We start from the raw sequence: 17,861 nt of genomic DNA on the forward strand, positions 1-17,861 counted from the left end.
TATCTGGAAAAGTATATTTCAAATAACCTGCAGTGTTTGGGACATACATAGTACTGGAACACTTTTATTTTTATTTTTTTATAGTCTCCAGTGTATAAACTATGTGCTGAAAGAAAGTTAGGGTCTCAATGATGCTGTAGTAATTGCTTCAGACGACCCAGCAGTATTTGACTCAGTGGAGACACTCCATCCCCATACATCAAAGCTTCTGTGAATAGATTTTGAATATTGCAAAATGGGCCTGGAATGAGCACAGGTCCCTAGTGCTCCCTAATTGGGCAAGATGAAATTTAGTCTTGGAGGAAGGCAGGTTATTTATGGTTGAGTGTGTTTGTGAGTCTGTCTGTGACTATGCATGCAAACCTCTGGACAAAAATGCACTTTAACTCACATTTCTATATGAACCAAAAATACCGGTTCCCTTCACTTTAACAATGAAAACAAAAAATTAGTTTCCACAAGGCTGTATTCACATAAATTGTGTGCTCTGATACACAAGGAAACACACAAAGAACCACGACTCAAAGTCACAATTTTTTAAGGCTTAATATTGGGCTCGTTGACCTTTTTAGCTAAATATTCTCCCAAAGAAGAGAGAGGACCTTGAATGTGTAAACCTGATGAGCAATGGTACAATTACTTTATCACAGAGTAAATAGTATGAGTCAGATAGTCTAGCTTTATCATTAACTAAAACCAACCTGAGTTATTCTTCAAATAACAACAACAACAAAAAAATGATAGGGAACACAACAAAAAACAGAGAAAGCCTCTGGAGAGCATTGAGGGGAAGAAAAGAAGACCAACATATAAGGTGATGGTAACGGTCTTCAAGGATTCCCCATGGCTCAGTGGTAAAGACAGCCTGCAATGCAGGAGACTCAGGAGACTTGGGTTTGATCTTTGGGTCTGAAAGAGCCCCTGGAGGAGGAAATGACAACCAATCCAGTATTCTCGCTTGAAAAATCCCACGGACAGAGTAGCCTGGTGGGCTACAGTTCAAAGGGTTGCAAAGAATTGGACACAGCTGAGAACTGAGCAATGTTTTTCAAATGTGACAATCCATTATAATTCAATATAACCTAAATAAGAGCTCAGACTTCCAAATTATGGAGGTAAATACTGAGATGAAATGTATTCCAGTTAGACTGCCTCTTTTTTTTTTTTTTTTTTTTGAGACCATAGAAAATCATTGCTTTCAGAATTAACTAGGACACATCATGTTATATATATACTTTTTGTTAGGTATTGTCCCTCAGACCCAAAATATATGAGAGTCCGATTACCTCTTTAATATTTTATAAAAGCTGTATGTGCTAAATTATAGGAAACTAACATATCCCTTTCAGATGGTAAAGAATCCCTTTAAAACATAATGCTGAACGAATATTTGTTATTTTTATAATAATTATGTGAGTGGTAAATAACAATATCTATTTTAAAAGGCTTTTTGTATTTGCTCTGGATGTAATTTCTCACCACAGAATCCACAGAATTAGGAAACTGATCACACAGGACTTAGAAACAACCAGATGAACACGATTCTACAGACGCTTCAAATATGTATTCAAGATAAACATATAATCTGCAATCTCCCCTGGGCAAGAGCAATTATCTCCAATTCTTAACTGATGGATACTCAACAACAAAACAAGATAAAAGTAAGTGGAAAAACAGCTTTTTCAAAAACATCCTTTCCCCTCTTTGCTCTCCTGCCCTCCCACTACTTTTTAACTAAAAATATATGCAAAATTCATTTGATTCTTTATCATGACACTTAATAGGCTTATCTCTTCCAGTAGGTAGCAACTCAACCTGTTTTCAAATGGACATGAATTTACTGAGTGGCTCACAGGTGGATGGATGTGTACTGCTGCTGCTGCTGCTGCTAAGTCGCTTCAGTCGTGTCCGACTCAGTGCAACCCCATAGACGGCAGCCCACCAGGCTCCCCCGCCCTGGGATTCTCCAGGCAAGAACACTGGAGTGGGTTGCCATTCCCTTCTCCAGTGCATGAAAGTGAAAAGTGAAAGTGAAGTCACTCCAGTCATGTCCGACTCTTAGTGACCCCATGGACTGCAGCCTTCCAGGCTCCCCCATCCACGGGATTTTCCAGGCAAGAGTACTGGAGTGGGGTGCCATTGCCTTCTCCAATGGATGTGTACAGGGGATATTTAAAAACTAAGGTCTCAGCTGCTCTTCCCAGCTAAAAAGAAGTTATCTTCTCATTGAAAAAATTTTGTCGGACCTTCGGGGACCTATAATCTAGTTTTACTTCCCTACTAATTTATTTATTATGTAACTGTATCTGCTCTTTCATTCACTCATTCATTCATTCAGTATCTACGAAAAGGTTTTGTTGTTGTTCCAGGAACCATGCTGGTGATACACCTTATTTTTCTTTTCATCCTACCAAACCTAGAAGGCTTGTAGATTCTAGCTAACAACACAATCATATTAGGAACTTAATTTTGCTCTCCAACGCTTCACCGTACTTACTTTTCATTTAACTTGTTTATTACTATTACTATTACTTAGCAGTATATTTTCACTTTTGTTTTCTTATTTCTGTTATTTGTTGGTTAATTATTATTTTTAATCTTGGTCCTAGCTATCATATGTGCTAAAAGGTAGAATTTTTTAAATTAATTTATTTAATTGGAGACTAATTACTTTACAATATTGTGGTGGGTTTTGTCATCCATTGACATGCATCAGCCATGGGTATACATGTAAAAGGTAGAATTTTTGAGAAGTGTGTAATATCAATAAGAACTAAGAATTTTCTCCTTTTCTCAGGAATTTCTATTTTATATGTAGAATTCTTTCACAGACAAGTCATGCTTCAGACGCTTTGAAACTGTTTTTGAAACTGAGTGGTTGATTTTTTTCCTTTTCTCTACTTTTAGAGACTTTCTGAAACAAAAGGCTGCAGTATTTCATCTATATGACTCCAATGAACCAAAAGGGGCTGCAATTCTGCACCCTTAAATAGGGTGAAGGCTGGAGGCATCAAAGACATCATTTGTACTCTAACGACCAAAGTTCTTTCTGCAGAGATTTAGTATTTTGTTAAAATTTAAGATTAGAAATAAATACTAAATACATTCTTTGTATTTTAGAGTATAATATTAGCATGATAGATATTTTATCAAGCTCTACAATTCAGTATTTAGATGTATAACCATATCTGCTTACTCTTCTACATAAACTTTTTAAAAATTGAGTCTTTTTTTTGACACATTGGGATAAATGTCTGAAGGATAAAAAAATAAATTATTTTTATAAGAATATTATTTGTTTATGCTCTCAATGAAAATATCATGGAGTTTTTCTGAACTCAAACAAAGTAAACTCAGAATTATCACAAAAATTTTAAACTTAGTAAATCCTTATGTTATTGATGAGGAGGTATGAGGCGGTAATGAGAAAAATACTGAGATGGTGCATAATTATATATGACAATCATAACTTCTCATACCTAATCATCTGAATTACAAAATCAAGGATTTCTGCACTCACAAAGAAAGTCATCAAAAAACGCATGCAAAGGTAAACACTAAATAATAATCTTCAATGTAGACTTAGAAATTACTGTTTTCAAAATACTAAATGCTAACAATATAATACTTCCTTTGACAAGTAATGTATCAGTTAATAAGCTTAATCATTACTTATTTTTTAACCCTTTCTACTTAGTACTGTTATACAAACTAGCAGAATAACTTAACACCCAGTTTTAACTCAGGCTGTGTGCAATAATAGAAAAAAACACATTGGGCTGAAGATCAAGTGATGTAGGTTTTATTCTTGGCTCTATACCTAAGTAGCTGTTAACCTTATTAATTAGCTAGTTTTCTCAGTTTTAGAAAAGTGGGACTGAACTGAATTGCCCCTGCTGCTGCTGCTGCTAAGTCACTTCAGTTGTGTCCAACTCTGTGCGCCCCGTAGGTGGCAGCCCACCAGGCTCCGCCGTCCCTGGGATTCTCCAGGCAAGAACACTGGAGTGGCCATTTCCTTCTCCAATGCCCCTAAGGCCCTTCTATCTCTGATCAGATTACTACTGTCATGATGACAGCATCTGACCAAAGCTTCCCAGGATCATTCTTTGACTTTATATATATCAGGGAAAATATTTGATATGTTCCAGTTTCTTCTCTTCCCTCCTACAAGGTGTTGCAAACCATCCAACGAGAAAAGTTGCATTGTACCCTATAATAAACTGAAGTCGCTCAGTCATATCTGACAGCACTATGCAAAGATGCCTACACAACACAAAAATTACCAGTCCTTGACATGGCTCTCCCTATAACAGATGGAAAGTCTAGGTCTTTTAAACAGAATTCAAACATATTCTTCCCTCATAGAACAGGCCAAAATAATTTCTTGCAGGGAGTTTAGTGGAAACAGGTTGGGAGAAGAGGGACAGAAGCGTCTTTGTATGTAAAATGAACAACAGTGTAGAAAACATGAGTCATGTAATATCTAATAGAAAAACCTTTTTTAAAAAATCTTGCTCACATGATTTTTGCTTTAAAAGCCTATTTCTTGTCTTTTAATAATTTTAATTTGAGAGCTGGAGCAATTATCTTCCACGTTTTAAACAGTGGGTCAACAATGGACAACTTGAGCCGGTGCAGTGACTTCAATGGCAATACTTTCCTGTGTGTTATTCATCCCTAGCCAGATGAAGCTGAATTTTTATTCTTTTAGTAACCTGTAGTTAAAATGAAAGAAATACCAAAAACACATTTGTTCATTTCTCATTTCTTCAAATCAAAGAGTCACAGAATTCACCTTAGTTTTTACTAATTTAATCTCGATCCAAAGAGATGTAGTTGGGTATAATTCATCTTTTATGATAAAATCTCATGATTTAAAAAGAAATATTTTCATTCTGTTTCTTAAATTTTTTTCTTCTTAATAAGGAAGTACATTCAAATTAAATAAAATAAGTATTTTTTAATACCCACTCACTGTATCTCTACAGAAAAGCCCTTATCTACACAAATATGACAAGTTAGGTCATTGTGGATATTGCTCATTATTTATGGCAAGTATTTAGGGAGGGTCCAAAGACTGTGCTCAGTAAGTCAAGTGTCAACCAAACCAATCCAATCATGAGAAAATATAGAACACAAAGTTATAGAGAAAAACCTTCGCACCTCACACAGGTGTTGAACCTTCAGTCAGGGAAGTACTGATGGTTTCAGTATCTTGAGTTTGTTACCTGTTACTCTTCAGCAAGGCAATACAACAAATGGATTCGGATAAACTGAAAATCAGTGTTAACATGCACCATTTCCCTTCTTTTACATATTCCCAAATAGAAGGGATGTGGTATTTATAGAGTGCCTACCATGTGCAAGGATGTGCTGACTTTTAAATAGTATAGAATCAATAAACATTTGCTATCTGGATTAAAAAAATAGAAGTAAAGTATCTAGCTTCTCTCTTACCATCTTCTTTAATCAGAATATCAAAATTAAAATTATAAGATCTACAGTAAAGGGTTTAAATTTTCATTTCAGTTGTTTTCCATTTTCCTAGCATATTAATGGAATTTTCTATAGAGGCTGAAAAGATATAAATGGCCAGTACAGATAGAGCCATTATTAGTTGTTCTAAAACTGCTTGACTTTTTCTGGAAATCTGGTAATTTACAATAGTAATTGCTCTTTATTTATATCAATTAATACCTTTTTTCAAATGAATCAAGATTATTAAAGACTCATGAAGATTTTAACAATTTTAGAACCCATGGGTAGGTTTATTCAAATGATTCCACTGTTTTCATTAAGAATTAAGTAAAAAAGAAAATATGCAACAGGAAAGAAATAAACCAGAATGCTAATATTGATTACCTCCAAGTTACTTGATTTAGAGGGATTTTTACCTTCTTTTTAACCTTTTCTGTATTTTCAAAATTTTCTACAATAAACATGTATTACTTGAATGATCAAAAAGATTATCTTTAAAACACAATGAAGACTAGCACCACATTAAATGAGAAAAAAGCAGAACAAAACAAAAGGCAGCTAGGGATCTTCTCTTCTCTAGAATGTATTTGTTTACTTTATCCCTTCAAATAGGTTTTTTAGGCATGGGTGAGTGAAGGAATGGAGAAGAGAGAGAGCAAATTAATAATTCCTTATGAAAAAGAACAAAGTCTAAGCCACTTCAGCTGTGCTCATCTGTTCAGGCATACTTACACATCACTTAAGAAACAGCATGTAGATCTTTAAGAGAACCATAGACATGGAGAGAAAATTTGGAAAGAATGAATCTCTCCTTGTCAGAGGCTAAATATTCTCTAAATCGAAGTTCTGAAGGTGGATCCGAGAATTTTTCATACTAATTTTAAAGCAATAAAAGACTAAATGTAAAAGTGGAATTGGTTCCTTTTTTATAATGGTTCCTTTTTATAACTAGAAGGAGAACAGAAATAGACTGTGAGGGTGTGCTTGTGATTCTTATAGAATGTTAACATCGTGGCATAATAAGCAAATGCATGAAGTGTTTTAACACCCACTCCTACTGAACATTACACATGCATGCAAATCAGCCTGAATCTCTTCAGGAACTGAGGACTAGGGAACTTTACTTTTGAAAGCATAGCTTCCCGTATGGACAATACTGAAGCTTGAGTTTAAAGGCACTTTCATCCCAAACTAAGCAGATCAAAATGACACTATTTCTATACGTATTTTTCCTACCTGCAGGAAAAAAGCGTAATAGTTATTTATGAAATACTGTTAGCAGCACCATGAGAAGGAAGTGCCTGATACAGTACCCCCTGGTGCACCATATCCTTTCCAATGATTTTTTGGTTTCGCAGGTACAGTAAGTCTACTGTAACTGATGACTTCACCAGCTCTTTGAAAATCATAAAAGGGGTTGAGAATGGGGGGAATAAGGAGAAAGTAACTACCACATTTAGATGACATAGGCTACATTATAACACGGTAGCAGAAGGCCTGAGATCGGGCATTTGCGATCTCAAGTTACCTGAGATGCTGGTCCCAGCCCTGCCTCTGGTTACCTTAGTAACCATAGGATGGGACTGAGAGTTCCCATCTGCAAAATGAGGGTGGTTCTAGATGGCCACTGAGTCTCCTTCCAATTCTAAAATTCTCATTTTTCTCTTCTTAATGTTGATTAAAACAAAGGTCCAGATCTTTCAAGTTTTCTTTGCAGTGTTAAAGTTCTGTAAATAATTCCAGTTTCTTCCTAATCAAAAGTGTGCTTAAACAGAACATAGGAGACTACAACTTCCCTCTGGAAGGACTCCAGTATTGAGGAATAACCAGTGTCTCATGTCAGTGAAAAAGAGTTCATCTATTTAAAAAACTGATTTAGCTTCAACCAACTATAAAATGATTAATATTTGCGATTATGGAAGAATGAGATTTAAAGGAAAGAAAGGAAATTGGTATATTTACCTCTTCCTAATTCCAGTTCTAGACTAAGGGGTAACTTAAGCATTTTTTTCAATGTCATATCCAAGAACCCTTAATTTTGCGGGAACATGAATCAGACATTTTAATGACAAAAAGAGATATTCTTATGTGTCTCCAGAAAACCTATGAACTTGTTATATTGGCACCATTGGAAGAATACTAATGAATTCAGTATGCAAGGAATTGAAACTGAAATCACACAAACCCTTGGGTCCTTCGTCTTTGGGGGGGTGCAGGTTCCTAACTGGATCCCGGATACTGCAGTCTGTCCCTGCCCAGGTGAAATCGCAGATGCAGGTGGCTTCATTACTACACACCTGTGAAGAACAAAGAACAGAGATGGGGCATTCTCACCGTGCTTGGTAGAATAATGGTGATAAATGTAAAAGACACGTGGGACAGGGCAGAAGCTTTAAAACCATTAGAAATGTTTAAGTCTCCCCTGGTTTTGTTTTTTGGGTTTTTTTGTTATTGTTTTTTATTTTTGGTTGTGCTCGGTCTTGGCTGCTGCACAGGCTTTGTCTCTAACTGCAGTGAGTGGCAGCTACTCTCTAGTTGCACTGCATGGGCTTCTCATTGCAGTGTCTTCTCTTGTCACAGCGCATGAGCTCCATGGCATGTGAGCTTCAGCGGTAGCGGCACGTGGGCTCAGTAGCTGCAGGTTGGAGGCTCGAGAGCACCGGCTCAACAGTTGTGCTGCATGGGCTTAGCTGTTCTGTGGCATGTGGGATCTTCCCAGATCAGGAAGATTCTTTACCACTGATCCATCAGTGAAGCCTCTCCCCTGGTTCTGAATACCAGACAATGCATAGATCGAATTCTTGGGTGATATTTTTTTAGTTAATCTTAGAAAAATCAAAGATTAAGAGGAAGAAATTTTCGAATTAAATGTTAATTACTGGTGTTGATATTAAGTATACACGTCTGACAATGTAGCTTTTTCAGAAGTAGTTGCTTCTAGAAACATACCTTAGAAACAATATGCTTAATTCAAGAAATTAATACATGTTGGATTTAAAAGGCATTGCCAGAGATGAAATACCAGGAGACGTAAATCACCAACGCACTGCATTACCTCATCGTGCTAAACACAGAAGTCATTCGGTGGCATCCTCGCAGCCAAACAAGCTCCCCACCACCACCACCCTCCCTGCCTGCCTGTAGTGCCACTCCTCTCTCAGTCGGCCTGGCTGCAGACCCTCCGAGAGTGATCTCTACCCCTCTCTCTGCCCCTGGAATGGACCTGTAATTTAGATGAAATAAATAACCATCCACAAACTGGAGACAGAGTAGTTTAAATCCTCATCTGCCTGTGAAATACATTCAGAGATAGATTGTTTAGAGATGATAAAATTGAATTTAAGCTTATGGATATAAGAAGCTTTTTAATCTGAAATGATATAATGTGATGATGATAATTAACACACTGAATTTTACCTTTTTTTCAACAGGATGAAGAAGTGGGGGGTAATGGAGAATCATGGACTTTTTTATGCATTGTTTTATATATAATGCTTGCAGAGCAACAACTGAGTACCTGAGTGGTCTGCCCAGTGCTTTTACTTTTGTTGTTGTTTTTAGTAGCTAAGTCGTATCCAACTCTTCTGCAACCCCATGGACTGTATGTAGCCCACCAGGCTCCTCTGTCCATGGAATTTCCCAGGCAGGAATACTGGAGTGGGTTTCCATTTCCTTCTCCAGGAGATCTTCCTGGCCCAGGGATCAAACCTGCATCTCCTGCATTCACAGGTGGATTCTCTACCACTGAACCACCAGGGAAGCTCCTAATTTACTACAGCAATTATTGAATATTTACTACATTGATTATATGCTAGGTATTTATCCTCAGTGCTTTGTGCATAACATCTCATTTAATCACTAGCACCCTGATGATTGACAGAGGCTGAGTGACTTGCCCAGAGTAACTGGGATAAAAAGAAGCAGAGTCAAGATTCAGACTCAGGATCCTTTCTAGCCACAAAATCCACGCTCTTGATCACTAGTCTCTACTGCCTACTCATGAGTCTAAGTCATTGGGCGTAAGCTCCTTATGCCTTTCTACCTTGTGTGACATATCACTCATTTAGCTATCTATATTTTGGATTACTTTTGCCTTTGCTGCAGCATCTTCCTTTGATATGATCACTCTGAGTTTCTTCATGTCTTTTACCATTTTTGAATTCTGTATAAATTTTGAACTATCTTTCTTTTACTAAATCCAATTTAAATAATCACTAAAATGTGTTTTTAGGTAATAAACCTAGGTTTTCCAGGAAGTACCTGCCCCAAAACTTTGTGCACAGAATTAAAGATACATGCAGGTGTGTGTAGAGAGCACACCTTCTTTTTTGCTGGCAATGGTCCAAGAGTAACTGTCCAACTTTAACATGTCAATTATAGCAGTGATCCAACCTCTAGTCTAGTGTGATCTTCAACACACAGATACTCAGTATGCACACTGAGTAGTTGCGGAGCTGAAAGGGAATTACTGAAAAGTATAAATTATTATGAATGGTGCAAAGCAGTCACATAGGGTCTATACTTTCTTTAGGAATCACATCATTTTTCTTCTAACTCCTTGGATTCCAAGAGACTGTGGTGAATAAAAATACACAAATATACAACGTAATTAAAAAAAAAAACTAAAACCATATCAATACATTTAGGTGTTATTCTTAGAAGATAAGGGTGTAAGGAAATAATCACAGTCAGTGCCTAGAATCACAGAAGGAGAATGGCTGGACTAGAAGTCTAACCACTGAGAACTTGGAGGATGTTAGTCAAGGAAGACTTGAGCTGGACACTGATGCCTACTTACCCCATGGCCTGAACACACTTTACCCTTGGAATCGAGGGGGCAGCTGCTCATATTTAGGGCCTGAATCTGTAGACACTTCCGATCTAAACACATCATAGATGGGCCACATGGTGTTCCATCTTCGACATAGCCCACATCTGTATCATCATCTAAAACCACATGAGCACCACTAAAAAGAAAAAGATAGTCATACAGTCATTAGCACCACACTTGGAAATATACCACCAACATGAGTGAGGTTTGCTATTCAGGAAATTGAAGAGGCTGTCAGTGGACATGGATTTCGCCTAGCATTTCTCTACTTTTCCTTTCACCCTTTTTCCACCTCTCCTTAGTAAAAGAGCATGATAAAAGAAACTGCTTTTCAGTAGCATGATTGCTCTGCACTTCATCAGAACAAAAATATGTCATTTGCACAAAGTGTGTTCTAAACCTTTCCTTGTTTGCAAGACTAACATTAAGATTAAAGGAGAGGTGTGCATAAGAACAACAGAAGCAATCCTATCATTAGCACTCTAAGACATTCTGATACAAAAAGGCAGGTGTTGGGCATAGAAAGCAACTGAAAACATCTTGAAAATTATTACTTTAGAGGGCTGGATTATTCATGATTGAAAAAAACAAGCCTATTCCTCTCTATTGATACATACTTCTAAAATCTCAAAGCTAAGGACAACTGGAATTTGAATAATAATCAATGTTATAATTACTAACTAGATACCTTGCTGAACATTTTTAAAATATTAAAATAAAATATTTTAATATTAAAATTTTTTAAAATATACTAGTTTAGACTATAACAATATAATTTAACAAAGTTGTTGCAATAAAGATTTGTGAAAACTTACACACTCAAAGGAAGCTTCTGTGCATCAAAGTAACTACATTTGAATACTACAAATTTATCCAGGAAGGATCTTCTTATCTAAGACCCTGTTCAAATCATCTTTAGAGCCATTTAAAAGACATGAAATCAGCAACCATTTGACCAAAAAAGCAATATCCAATGTGGCTATCCAGTTGATTTACCAAATTTTGTTCAAAATTATTTAGGGATGATTCTAAATCTTACATTCACCTATGTAAGATGAAGTTTTGCTATTTGGGGGATACTAAAGATAAGCAACAGTTAGAACTGGACATGGAACAACAGACTGGTTCCAAATAGGAAAAGGAGTCCATCAAGGCTGTATATTGTCACCCTACTTATTTAACTTATATGCAGAGTACATAATGAGAAATGCTGGACTGGAAGAAACACAAGCTGGAATCAAGATTGCCGGGAGAAATATCAATAACCTCAGATATGCAGATGACACCATCCTTATGGCAGAAAGTGAAGAGGAGCTAAAAAGTCTCTTGATGAAAGTGAAAGTGGAGAGTGAAAAAGTTGGCTTAAAGCTCAACATTCAGAAAATGAAGATCATGGCATCTGGTCCCATCACTTCATGGGAAACAGATGGAGAAACAGTGGAAACAGTGTCAGACTTTATTTTTCTGGGCTCCAGAATCACTGCAGATGGTGACTGAAGCCATGAAATTAAAAGACGCTTACTCCTTGGAAGAAAAGTTATGACCAACCTAGATAGCATATTCAAAAGCAGAGACATTACTTTGCCGACTAAGGTCCGTCTAGTCAAGGCTATGGTTTTTCCTGTGGTCATGTATGGATGTGAGAGTTGGACTGTGAAGAAGGCTGAGCGCCCAAGAATTGATGCGTTTGAACTGTGGTGTTGGAGAAGACTCTTGAGAGTCCCTTGGACTGCAAGGAGATCCAACCAGTCCATTCTGAAGGAGATCAGCCCTGGGATTTCTTTGGAAGGAATGATGCTAAAGCTGAAACTCCAGTACTTTGGCCACCTCATGCGAAGAGTTGACTCATTGGAAGACTCTGGTGCTGGGAGGGATTGGGGGCAGGAGAAGAAGGGGACGACAGAGGATGAGGTGGCTGGATGGCATCACTGACTCGATATGGACGTGAGTCTGAGTGAACTCCGGGAGTTGGTGATGGACAGGGAGGCCTGGTGTGCTGCGATTCATGGGGTCGCAAAGAGTTGGACACGACTGAGCAACTGAACTGAACTGAACTGAACTGAACTGAACTGAACTGAAAGATAAACATTACATATTCTGAGGGCAATTCTGTAGGGGAAATCCCAAAAGTGTTTTGGGCAATGGACATTATCATTTGAATGAGAGCATAGCATCTTAGAATTACTCCTGTAATGGGAACAATATTATTTAAAATATAATAAGACTCCCAGTGTTTAAAAAAAAAAAAGTCTTGTATCTTCCGTGCCTTGTACTCACAGACAATTCGATATAAAATGACTGACTAGAGCTATACATATTTTAGTATATGCTTTCTATGGGCTTCCCTGGTAGCTCAGATGGTAAAGAATCCACATGCAATGTGAGAGACCTGGGTTTGATCCCTCGGTTGGGGAGATCCCCTGGAGAAGGGAATTGTTACCCACTCCACTATTCTTGCCTGGAGAATTCCATGGACAGAGGAGCCTGGTGGGCTATAGTCTGTGGGGTCGCAAAGAGGTGGACACGACTGAGCGACTTTCACTTTCACTTTCACTTCACTATACTTTCTATATGTGATTAGGTTTCAATTAATCTTTTAAAGCAAGCACATAGAGTATAGCTTAAATTTTTTTGTCACAAAAAATAAAACATACAATGTTCAAACAGTGACATATTTCAATGCTCAAAACTTTAATCATATTCAAAATGAATATCATAAAATTCTACTTTTAAAATTATAATTACAAAGAATGTCTCCCTACTAATAAGTGGCATAATCTTTAAGCAGATGCAATGCAATGTGCAAATTGATATATAACTTTGTTTTTTAAATGCCTTTCAATACACAAAGTGATAATAAAATCTAAGTTATTTCTCTCATGAAAAATAGAAATATTTCCCTTGATTTTTTCTAAATTTGTAACTCTCACGATTCATTAGGCTTGTCAACATTTACTATGTTACCTGCAGTCAATCACCCGGCCTTGGTGATAGAAGGAAGTTGGGATGATCTCACCCTGAAGTTGACCAATACGTGGCGCTCGAGTAAGGTTGGTGCAGAGTAAAAATCCACAGAACACATCACTGAACATATTAAACAAAAAGAACAAGACAGGAGGAATCAAACTGAAAAAATCAAAATTATTTGGTCCACAAATACTTAAAAATAGGAAATATTCCCTTTCCTTCTAAAGGAAAACATTTGTTTAGATACTGTTGGTTGGTGAAAATCCCCCCTCCTTCCTAAAAGGATAAAAGCTTGTGCGAGGCAGCAAAGTAACCAGCTCTGAGAGATGGCTCATGACTGGTGCCAGAACCTACCATGGCACCCCCATTCTCTACAGCCACTTACTTAGCCATGCCTCCTTCCCATCCTCCTAGAGCTAACAGTGGCCTCTGGAATATTGAGATGTGAAGAAAAGCCAGATAGGGAGTTGCTGGGGAGAACTTTATGCTCTGGACAGGCTTTTCTTGCTACCCCTGCTTCCTGCGTTTGAAGGCGGAACTTTGGCATTCACCTTGCACTCGTGAATTCACATGTAAAGATACAAAGTGAACATGCTAAGCTTTACAGAGAAGAGAGGCAGAGATCATCTGGGTCCTTGGTGACATTGTTAAATGACTCACTCACCATGAGGACACCTACCTCCAGCATGTTTGTTAAGTAAACAATGAACTCCTTAAAAAATGTGCAAAGAATTGAAATGGCATATCACACACATACAACCCATGTCCAGTAAATGCATGAAAATGTACTATTCCATTCATAAATGCAAATTAAAGCCACAATAATAAAGCAATTCACACCCAGCAGAATACACAAAAGTAAAATGTCTGATAACACCAAGTGTTGGTGAGAATACAGTATAGTACAACAAAATTCTCTTACACAAATTATCAATGGGAGCATTTACTAGCAGAGAAGGCGATGGCACCCCAATCCAGCACTCTTGCCTGGAAAATCCCATGGACGGAGGAGCCTGGTGGGCTGCGGTCCATGGGGTCGCTAAGAGTTGGACATGACTGAGCGACTTCACTTTCACTTTTCACTTTCATGCATTGGAGAAGGAAATGGCAACCCACTCCAGTGTTCTTGCCTGGAGAATCCCAGGGATGGAAGAGCCTGTAGACTGCAATCCATGGGGTCGCTAAGAGTTGGACATGACTGAGCAACTTCACTTTCACTTTTCACTTTCATGCATTGGAAAAGGAAATGGCAACCCACTCCAGTGTTCTTGCCTGGAGAATCCCACGGATGGAGGAACCTGTAGGCTGCGATCCATGGGGTCGCACAGAGTCGGACACGACTGAAGTGACTTAGCAGCAGCAGCAGTAGCATTTACTAGCACAGCCATTTTAGAAAATAGTGTCATACCATCTAGTGACACTGAGAATATACATCCCTTATGACTTAGCAATTTTTTTTCCCAGGAATGGCCTTAGAAAAATATGTACATATGGGAACTAAGTTACATGTACCCAAATGTTCACAGTAGCACGATTCCTAATAGCCAAAACATGGAAACGATCTAAATGTCTGTCAACACAAAATGGAGACGGTATATACCTATAAATATGAATGAAAATGAAATAAAAGAATAATAAATACGAATCTATGGCTACACACACCATGGAAAACTCTCAAAATAATGAACTTAAGCAAAATACAAAATAATACATGAAACATGATTCCTTTTATATAAAGCTACAAAAGTTTTAGGCAAAGTAAACTGTTTAGGGCTGAAAACTTGAGCAGTATATCTCTAAAGAAAACTAAGAAAGCAACTGCCATAAAATTGAGGACAACAGTAGCTTCAGGAGAGAGACAGGAGCGGTGAGGGTGAAGAATACATCCTGGGATGCACTATCTCTTGATTCATAGAGGGTTACATGAAAGTTCACTTTGCATTTATTTGGCAAAATGTATATTTGTATATTAATCACTTTTCTGTTTCTATATTTCTCAATTTTTTTTAATTTAAAAAATATACATTTATTTTCCTTAACTCACTTGTGGCTGGATATTCTATTGCCAGATATTGAAAGCTGTCTTCTACAATGATCTAAAGCAATGCCTCCCAACTTTCTGAAGTCACAGAGACACAGAGAAATGATCAGATTGGTCTGTGACATTGACTTAATGAATGAAGCCAGAGGCATCCAACGCCATAGGTTCTGACTAGTTTAGACTCCACTTTCTCCCTGGAACCTCAAAGACTGAACATCTCAAAACTTCTATACCTCAGTCATGGGACATCAGATGGGAAGCTCTGTTCTGTTATTTTGGTTTAATTTTAAAGAAGTCAAAGATTTTTTGCCTCTTAAGGCCTCATCCACCACCAAAGATTACACACAACTGCCAAGTTTCAAAAAGTACAACATTAGAGACCATTAATTAGATAAATAAAACTTCCCTTAAATTGTAGCTCTGCTTCACAATGGGAGAAGAATCCCCATTGTTATGGAAGGAGAATGGAGGAGCTTTGGTCTATCACATAATGATGCAAGAGATCCAAGTCATTGAGTTAACCTTAAAAAACTATTAAATTGCAATTTTAACTTTCCTCAACAAATCAAGGGAAAATATTACCAATGTGCTCTGAAGGCGTCTCATTTCCTGAGTAAAGAGTCCTCAGTAGGCACTGACCAGATACTTTTTGGCTTCCCTCATAGTTCAGTTGGTAAAGAATAAGTCTGCAATGCAGGAGACCCCGGTTTGATTCCTGGGTTGGGAAGATCCCCTGGAGAATGAAAAGGCTACCCACTCCAGTATTCTGGCCTGGAGAATTCCATGGACTGTATAGTTCATGGGGTCACAAACAGTGGGACACAACTGAGCGACTTTCACTTTCAGATACTTTTTAAAAGGGAAAATAAAACTTTAATACAGATATTAGCCATTTAATCAAATTATGTTACATTTGAAAAATAATCAAATGTATGTTATTTCATTTTAAATGGCCCCTGAAATATAGACAGTCTACATCTTTTGCTTGCAGAATTCCTTATACTAGTACATTCATAGGCTTTTTGAAAGCAAAAGTAGAAAATCAAAACCCACTATTAATTTAAAATGCCTGAGCAACATATCTCTTCCAAACAAGCTTCAAGTAAAATACAGCATGTGAGAGCTTTCCTGAATGTTACAGAAATGGTGTGTCTGTACTACAGAAACAGTTTAGTTCATAGTCATTTGCTTCTAGACATACAGTCTTTTAAATTCATACTTCAAAAATTTTAGTAGTCAATTGATTTTTAAAAATCAGTAACACTTATTCTGTGCTCCTTGCACCAAGTCCACCCATTATGCTCCCAGGGACGGCCAACTCACTGTTTGCTGCACTGGACCCATCGGTCTCCATCCTTTCCACAGTTGCCCTTCTCGGTGCCTTCCGTATTCAGCTTTTCATAACAGAATTTGTCAGACCCTGAAGCCTCTATTGGAGATGAGCAAGAAAAGAGAATTACTTTTAGTTCTCTTTGTTTTCCATAACCAGTACTGTGCCAGTAAATCTTAATAACTGTTGCTCCAGAAAAAGGAAAAAATTCCTAATTTGTAGCACTTACCCATTTCCATGGTGTAAATTTCCACAGTGTAATACATGGCTAATTTTAAACTAAGAATGTGACACCAATCGGCTTCTAAAATTCCTGAAAATTTCACCCATGGCTCTTGCAAGCTAAGACAGAACAGCTCAAACACACCATTCTTTTTAACTTGGGAGACAAATTGATTTCCAGTTCTTGTTGGTGGGTTTGAGGATGAAAGGTAGAATTAATCATCAGCAGGAATTAGTGAAGTGACACCAAAAAAACTAAAAAACATTCGTAACCCTGCTTTCTATTAGTATCAGGAAGCATTATAAAATCTGAGCTTGCGGAAATTTTGTTGGCACGTGGATTTTGATATTTCAACTTTTTTGAAAGACAAATATACCTCTATTATCTTTCCCTTGTCAAAACTGAACGATTGAAAGTAAATCTTTAAGTTAAATGATGTTTCCCAAACACTAAATCAGTTGTACATGAGTCCTAGTCCCCTTCGGGTGCCTTCTTTTCCTGGTAGGTGACCCAGTCTTTGCCAGCAAGACAGAACCATTTCTCTCTCTTCCAGTCTGGACCTCATTAACTGAAATTCACTGGCAAGACAATGAAAATGTCAGGAAGAGAATATGTGTACTGACATGTAGGGAACATACTGAGAAAATGACCATGTACCCAAATCTCCGTCTGTATATCAGGAAGTACTTGTGTTTCATTTCGAACTGAGATAATCAATTACAGAATTAAAAAAAAAAAAAAGCCTGGTACTTTCCTAGGATAAAAGAATGGAAAGCTAACTTGAAGCGGTGAATGTTAAATCCAAGGTATAAAGAAAATTACCCAAGTGGACTGATAAGGAGCATGACCACTGCACTCAACCCAATCTTAGCAAGTGGGTGTGACATCCGTTCTGTCACAGCCACAGTCAGTGAAGAGCGCTGTTCGGTTCTGATGACAAGTCTTCAACGTCAGCAGTTGTTTGCTGTGGCTTTATGACTATGATTCACCA

General features: G+C 37.6%; 1 protein-coding gene across 2 annotated transcripts in view; it reads right to left on the reverse strand.

Moving 5' to 3' along the window:
* ADAM23 (ADAM metallopeptidase domain 23) overlaps positions 1-17,861 on the reverse strand; it is a 189,495-nt gene that overhangs the window by 16,211 nt on the left and 155,423 nt on the right. For both annotated transcript variants that reach the window (XM_040228708.1, XM_040228707.1), the window contains exons 21-24: positions 16,641-16,746; positions 13,274-13,393; positions 10,277-10,445; positions 7,664-7,775 (exon numbers count right to left, since the gene is read on the reverse strand). In XM_040228708.1, the coding sequence (XP_040084642.1) occupies positions 7,664-7,775; positions 10,277-10,445; positions 13,274-13,393; positions 16,641-16,746 (507 nt within the window). The remainder of the gene's footprint in view (positions 1-7,663; positions 7,776-10,276; positions 10,446-13,273; positions 13,394-16,640; positions 16,747-17,861) is intronic.

This window comes from Oryx dammah, unplaced genomic scaffold (genome assembly GCF_014754425.2).
Source record: "Oryx dammah isolate SB20612 unplaced genomic scaffold, SCBI_Odam_1.1 HiC_scaffold_27, whole genome shotgun sequence".
Taxonomy (NCBI): Eukaryota; Metazoa; Chordata; class Mammalia; order Artiodactyla; family Bovidae; genus Oryx; species Oryx dammah.